Here is a 7,727-nt window from a genome sequence, read left to right as displayed (position 1 = left end):
TGTGTGTGTGTGTGTGTGTGTGTGTGTGTGTGTGTGTGTGTGTGTGTGTATGTGTGTAAACGACCCATGTGCTGATCAGCTATCCCACTATAAACAGCCCGCTCAAGTAGAAGAACCAGAGTCACCTCTGCACTTCATCAGAGCAGTGTTAAAGATGGCTGTACACACAAACACACACACAACACTAACACTGCTTTCACCTCTGGCTTAACGATGCAAGACACTGAACAGGCTTGTCGACAGGAAGTGTCTTTTCTGAAAACATCAGATTGTTGCCAGGACAAAAAAATAATTTAGAAAATGAAACATGTGATGAGATTAACCTGTTCCTGCAGGATTTGAAAAACTTTTTTTTTGTTGTGATTGTTGTGCCTCAAAATAGTTTGATCTTTGCAGCTCGAGAGAAAAGTGAATCAGCATTTACCGTTTGACATATAATCAAATTAAATTTGATATTGATGCCAGTGTCAAACTGTAATAAATAAAGTCAGCAAATCTRCTGAATATGATAAATTACAGGATCTGATTTCAGATATTTTTCATCTTTGCTTGTCAGCTTTTAATTATATAACAACCTTCCATCACTCTGACAGGCTGTATTTGATTTAAAGTGATACTTCATCCTGCTGGAGAATGCTTTTCCTGCCATTTGAGAGAGAAACTCCTCTGTAGCAACTCATCACCACTACTTCTAGCCAAGTCATAGTCTTACTGAAAACCAAGGGGCTTTATTTTTGGGCAGGCTTCGCTGTAGAAAAGTGCTCGTCGAGTGACAGTTTTCGTTCAAACACAACATAACACAATGTTTAAACATGTTTTTGACATCTTTCACATCATACCTCAGGAAATTAATTTGCACAGATTTCAGCTGGACTATTTGATGGCCAGTGTGATTGTTTGACATAAGACATGTTTTCATGATGCAGGCTTGGATTCCATGAAGTGAAGAGGAGCAGGTGGCAAAGGAGGTTTGGGCAAATTTATAAAAAAACAAAAACAAAATAAGACTCCAGTGATAGATCAAAATTGAACAAATACTGAACAAAAACTTACAAGGATTGGTTGAATTTGTTTGGCAGCCTTGTAGATTTTTTTTCACAAACTCAAAACTAAAACAATAAGACATCCTATGGAATCTGTGATTCATGCAAGAATGTTAAAGTGCCTGTGACGTCAAATTTTTGCAATAAATATAAATGCAGTTTTGGAAAGATAACATTGATAACATATTGCAAAACAAATTTCACACTGCTGAGATGAATGGTTGTTAAGATATTTACATGAGAAGAAACAGGAAGTGATGTCAAAGGGGAATGTCTGCATATGAACAGATTGTCGTTACAAAAGCTAACAACACAGACTGTAGAAACAAATTTGATGTTTCTTTGGATTATTTTTAGTTGCTATCAAAGTGAGACAAGAGGTAAAGTTTTAAAAAAATGTTTTAATAAACAGAGACCAGCAACTTTTTATTAAGAGTTCCCCTTTGATGTCACTTCCTGTTTCACTTTGGCTGAGACATATTCAAAAGAAAATAGACCAGTTTTGTGAGAAAATGAGTAAAATCATGTGTACTATGCCAATTTTCCCAAGTATAACGATGCTTTCTTTGACTTTTATAATTTGAAGGATAGGCATGTCACGGGCACTTTAAGAACTCCACACACCTTTTGAGACATTTGGGAGACTCTTCCTTACTTCTGAAAGATTGCTATCATCTTGCACACACAAGAAGTCTTTTAAAGTCCCAGTATAGATCTGAAGCAGTCGATGCATGGTCACGTGATTGTTTTGCCCACACCTTTCATAGCCCCTGAGAGCTGCTGGGAAACCCCTCCCACTGTGGCGCATGTCACTGGATGGGATTTTTTCCCTGTTGGGAGTCTTCATTGTGGAAAAAATGAAAACTAACACAAAAACAAACAAAACAAACAAACAAACAAACAAACAAACAAACAAACAAACTCAGAAAAGCACCACAGTTTTTGTCAGACAGATTCCTCCATACACAACGTCTGTTTCCTCTACATCTATGAGTTGTTGGCCATTTGACTATCTTTATAAATGTCTGCTTTCGGGTACAACAGTTGTATTCGGGGAGCGAGTAGCTGAAGCAAAATGCAGCGTAAACAAACACGCCTACAAACTTCTGACCAATCACTGTGATGTGACAAGAAGCGGCAGAAGACTCGGAGCTGCGAACAAAATGACACAATTTTTGTCACGCAACTGCGACAATGATAGTGATTCTGCAGTTYGGATGGAGCATGTGGAGGCCCTTATGGCCTCCTTCATAAAGTATCGCTTTGTTTTCTTCCAGAATCATTTAAATAAAGTCATTCATCGTGGGTTTGAGTAAAAAATCTGGATTATTGTATTCCTTCAGTTATTCTCCCCTGCTTGGGTTTCAGTTACAGAAAATGCGAGCTTTGCATTTCAGAGTTAACCACAGTTTGAGGTTAGTGCGAGAGGGAAAAAAAAAGTTAATATTTTTGGTGCAAATCCATCAGAATAAAGGAGGATGCCCGTGAGGATGAGATTTAAAGGCGCATGAYGGCACTTGAAGTCTGGTTATCATATTTCTTCTTTGCAGGCTCTGCTGTTGTTGTGAAGCTTTGATGTGGTTAAAGTTGCAGCTCCTTTTTGTTTTTTTGTTTTTTTTCTTTTGGCCAGAACTGAATGCTGGAGTTCAGGACGCTCTCTTTATTATCTGTTTGGAGAATGTGTCTCTGGGTTTTGTTGCTTCATGTTGAACAATAACGAGTGGGGTGATGAGCGGATGCGTGGCTCTTTAGATTATTCTTGCTAAAGACTTTTCCAGTTGGACAGGGAGCCTGCCAGTATCAACCACAAACAAATTCCTTCAAGTTTTCATGAGTATTAAAGTGGGCAAAAGGAATTTTGTGTCTGAGAGCGAAAGGGTGAGGGGGTCCTAAAACTTATTCTGACAGTATTTAACTGTGACGTGCTGTGTTGTACGCAGTCGTTCTGAGGTTGTGCCATTTCTGTCTCCACAGGAATAACAAAACTCACAAAAAGTTTGAAGGTCAAACATTTCTTTTTAGTCATGCTTTGTAAGGCTTTACCACAGTAAGTGCTGGTGGGATCATCCCTTGATGAATCGTGAATCTGTTTGGATTTGGCCTCTGTCTGACAGTTGCAGTCATTTTTGAAACAGGCGCTTTAACAGTTCTTGACGGCGGTTTTGGCTGATTTGGAGGAAGCTGTAAAATAAGTTTGATTTATTTTTACTTTAGTTATGTGCAATCAGAACCTCTTTAACCTGGCTTGGCTTCAACATCGTCTCCTTTTTTTTTTGAAGGAAAGCAGGCGTGCCGCACATTATTCTCCAAACGATTCCTGATTTTAATCCAAGAGCATCACCTCACAGTGTGGATTAACAGTCACTTTGAGGGAACATGCATTGCCCAGAATCCCACAGCAGTGCTAAGAATGACGATGCATTAAGAACATCCCCGTCAGCACCTGTTGAAAGCTTCAAACAGCCCTCACTGTGTTCCTTTGATAGGAAACACTGCACCAAAGAGTCTGACAGCTATACTCCGAAGGACCTACTAGAACATTTTTGGTATTTAGTCCAGAGGAAAATGGCTTCCAAGCTTTTGTTGGTTTAATGAGGCCAACTGCTGAACTTTRATGTCTCGACAAAGACTAAAAGGAAGCACTTGTTGCCAAACGAGTCTTCAAGTCTCAAGTTTTGATCTGAGCATGAGAATGGAAGTAGCTCTTCCTGCTGAATGCTTTCATCCAAACAGTAGCTATTAAACTAAAGTCTTGAGACTGAAACAGTGGCTGGAAAGTCCAGTCATCTTTAAAGTGGTGCTTTGTTTGGTAATAATCAATGTTTACGAGCTGGTAGAAATGAGTCAAGGAGATTGAGAAAGAAGCAAAAGTCTCAACCAGACTGAGTGAGGCTAATGGTGAGTCAAACAAGAGTCAGTTTTTTAAAAAAAAGGCTCATTCTCAAACATGACATACTGTGAAGTATTGGTACATTAGCTAATATTGTGCTGAGGACAGGTAGTCAGAGTTCATGCTGGTATACTCCTGAATGTATCCCTCTGCTGCAGGGCTGCGCGGTATATGCGGTAGACGGTAGAAACTTTATGAAGTTGGCCTACGGTAGAAATTTGTACTCTACCGTCATATCATCATTACGTCATCGCACCTGTGTCAACAGGGCTGCGAGTGCAGAGACAAATGAGCAGGTGTTCAAAATATAATGAAGAAATTCTAGTGTTTTAAAACATGTTTAGAGAGAAATCCTCAAAATTTCCTCCTCCCGCTGTAGAAAAGTTACGTCGTGTTGCGGGATCATTTCCTCTCCTCTCCTCTCGCAGCACGTCGCGCAGAGCGAAGCTTTAACAACTGTCGTTTTTCACACCCAATTGTCAGAGAAAAAAAATGGTTTTTATGTATTGTTACCCACAGAGATTATTTAAAAAAGACGTGGACGTTCGTTCAGTTGTAAATTCTTCTTGCTAATGTTAAGTCGGCTTGTGCTCTGATGATGAAAATGAACGCGCAGCAGAGCAGCAGCTGATAAATTCAGCAGGCRGAAGCTCGTTGTTTGGCAGGCAGATATTAAAGTAAAAATGTTGGGTTTAATTACAGTTTTCTGCAAAAAAAAAGCTCTAAAAATTACATTTTCTTAAATTGTTATGATAATTTTCTACCGCAATATATACCGTTACCATGAAGGGGTTCGATTTATACCATGATAAGAATTTGAGCTCACACTGCCCAGCCCTACTCTGCTGGGATTGGTAGGATTATTGACTAAGTAGACAGGCTGATCAGGTAGATTCAACAACCTCAGCACAAATATACAGTTTATCTATTCTCTGCCTAAAAAACAACTATAGCATAGCCGGAACAAAGACCTTTTGCCTTTTTCTTAATACTTTGTGGTCTATGAATGTTGTCATGGCTGATAAGGAACGTTTGACAGCTGTTAGAACATAACTTCAAAGTTGAGTGGACTATCCCTTAAATGGTCAAATCATTTTGAGTGCTGAAGCAAAATGTGGCTGAAATTCAGGCAACCTCATTCTCCCCTGTCCATAACTCTAAATTGTCCCTCAGTGTGGTGTGAGAGCGTGAATGGTTGTCTCTATTTGGCCCTCTGAATGACTTGTGACCTGTCCAGGGTGCACCCCGCCTCTCACACACTGACTGCTGGATATAGACACCAGCTAACCCTGACCCAAAAAAGGAAGAAGTGGTTAAAATATAATAAATGGATGGACTGATGGGTGCATGATGGTCCTGAATAATAGCCACTTAGCATGGACACTTAGATGCAAGCTAGCTCTAATAAATATGTATAGACACACACCAGATCTTCAAAAGGAGGAAAAAGAGAAATATTTTGTCACGTTCTGCGGTTAAACTTAAAACGTATGATGAATGGAGCAGATGATAAAGAGACATGGTAAACTTTTAATTAAGAAAAACCAAAACAGCTGCACAGTCACTTCATCCAAAACAGATGTTTAGAGCATWAAAGCGGGTGAGGCTGAAGCAGACTTATCTTGTCTTGGAGCAGAAAACAAAATAAAGCAAACAACAGCAACCACTGATGAATAATGATGAGGCTCTGCCACGGAACAAAGGTCATCAAGGACTGTATACACTGTAAATATATTGCATTTCTTGGTGAAAAAAAGAACGATCTGTGCAGCAAAATAACTGGAATAAATGTTTATATCAAGAAATAAAATGAACCAGAAAACATAATGACAGAAAATTCTTAAGTAAAGATAAAACAGAGGGGACAGTTTTCAACCACACACATTTTAAAAGCATAAATTAATAGACACAAGCATAAAAACAGGAGCTTTGGTGTTTTTTTTTTTTGTCTTCTTTTTTTGTTGTAACACCATGTGCAGCTGTAGCAGTTGGTGTGTTCTCTAATTTTCTTACTTTTTTTTCGGCTAATTTATAGTTTACAGCTTTGTAACTGTGTAACTGATTATTTCCTTCAGTTATTTCATAAAATGTTAATTAGAAGAGTTAAAATGACATCAATGTGGAAGTGGACTGTAATATATGGTCAGGGTAATATATATGGTCAGGGTAATAGCTTTATTTTAAGTCAGTAAATGGATGAGTGTGAAGCAGAAGCACCTTGTCATTCCAAACTGATTTACTTTTACTAAAATGAATTCCTAATACAGGTTTTATTTCCTCAGGCTTCCTGCTGTTTGTTTTGGTTAAATCTCAGAATCAAACTTATTTACAGAGATGAGTACACTTGCTGTGGAACAGATTTATGCACAGTGCGATATGATGTTGAAAGCATCAGTATTTTCTGAAAGTGTTTATTTCATTTCCTGTGCAGAAGCTTGCAGCACGGCTGCCGAAGTCCCGGGAGGTGAGAGAAGTTCTCCACGGCTGCCTGTGTCCCCCCGGTAAGGTCCTAAACTGTCACCCATTCACATGTCTCACTGTCACTCACTGACAGGGTCAACTTCACCCAGAAAACACTCAAAGCAATAAGTATATGACATGTAAGTGCACTTATATACATATATAGTTCACACAAAGTAAGGAACTTTGCTTCTTGGCAATAAGTCTTATAGTGGGAACCTGACTGGCAGCACCTGGAGGTACCAGAGGCTCAAAACAAGAGTCAATAGCAACAACAAAAGAAGTTTTTTGGCAATGATAGTTTGGCAAATTTTTCATGTGCACAACCCATGTAATCAGCTCTACTGCTTATCCCACAAATGCATGTTCCTTAATTTCCTTAAGCGAAATTAAAGGGCTTTCCAACTGTATATGATGATATATGATTTACTGCCAAGAAGCCAAGAAATAATCTACTAAACACAAATTTCCTAACTTTTGTGCAAAGTTTTTATTTTTTATTACATTTAGCATTCTATTGCTTTCATTATATGAATTATTTGGACAGTGCTGTTTATGTTAACTACATTTCTGTCTGTGCAGAAATTCTTTGGAATAGTAGATTTGGTTTTAGTAATACATCTTCTGTATAACAATGCCAGAGTGTAGTGATTGTTGTGAATATAGGAATGAAATTTGATGTTTTCCAGCGGGATGACTGTTGTTCTGACTCTCGCACCGAGGATCCTCACTCTGCTCTCTGACCTTTTACTCAGGATGACAGTGACCATGTAATATACTGTAGGTTATGATATAAGCTGAACAACTGCACAAACACACTAATAACACGAGGCTCGGCAGGGTTAGTGGTCATTCTCATCAGTTGTTTGATTTTATGATTGTCTTTGTTGGAATTAGTTGAACTGATCTAAAAACTCGATGGATTTATGTTGCTAAAATTACTCTGAATTGCTGTCACCGGCGGMGTATCCCCCCTTTTGGTGTTTAAAACCACCTGTTTCCTTGCTGCAGCCCCCAGATGGTAGTAATTAAGTTAGACAAAKGGTGTGTTTGTGTGTGTGTGTCCCTGTTCACTCTCATTACATTCACATTACATGGCATGAATGAAATAGATGCAATTAAATGTTTCAAATAGTTGATAATGAGACTTGGGTGTTTGATTGTATTAAAAAAGGTCACTAAGTTATTTGTTTTCAGTTTCTGTCTCTTTTGCTTCATAAAGCTTTTGAGTTTTTTTTTTTTATGAAAAGTTGTAGTGATTTACTCGTTCTGTGCATCTGGACACTTTACATTTCACCATGACTGCTACAAAATCGTTGCACCCCATATATATA

The 7,727-nt window shown here is 38.5% G+C and overlaps 1 protein-coding gene across 1 annotated transcript in view; it reads left to right on the top strand.

The window, feature by feature from the left end:
- The window catches only part of col13a1 (collagen, type XIII, alpha 1), a 150,233-nt gene that overhangs the window by 6,591 nt on the left and 135,915 nt on the right, over window positions 1–7,727 (top strand). The window contains exon 2 of the mRNA XM_014002722.1: window positions 6,365–6,434. Coding sequence (XP_013858176.1) covers window positions 6,365–6,434 — 70 coding nt within the window. The remainder of the gene's footprint in view (window positions 1–6,364; window positions 6,435–7,727) is intronic.

Source organism: Austrofundulus limnaeus, unplaced genomic scaffold (genome assembly GCF_001266775.1).
Source record: "Austrofundulus limnaeus strain Quisiro unplaced genomic scaffold, Austrofundulus_limnaeus-1.0 Scaffold0, whole genome shotgun sequence".
Lineage (NCBI taxonomy): Eukaryota > Metazoa > Chordata > Actinopteri > Cyprinodontiformes > Rivulidae > Austrofundulus > Austrofundulus limnaeus.
Note: the sequence above shows the minus strand (reverse complement) of the source record. Positions and strands in the feature narration are given on the sequence as shown.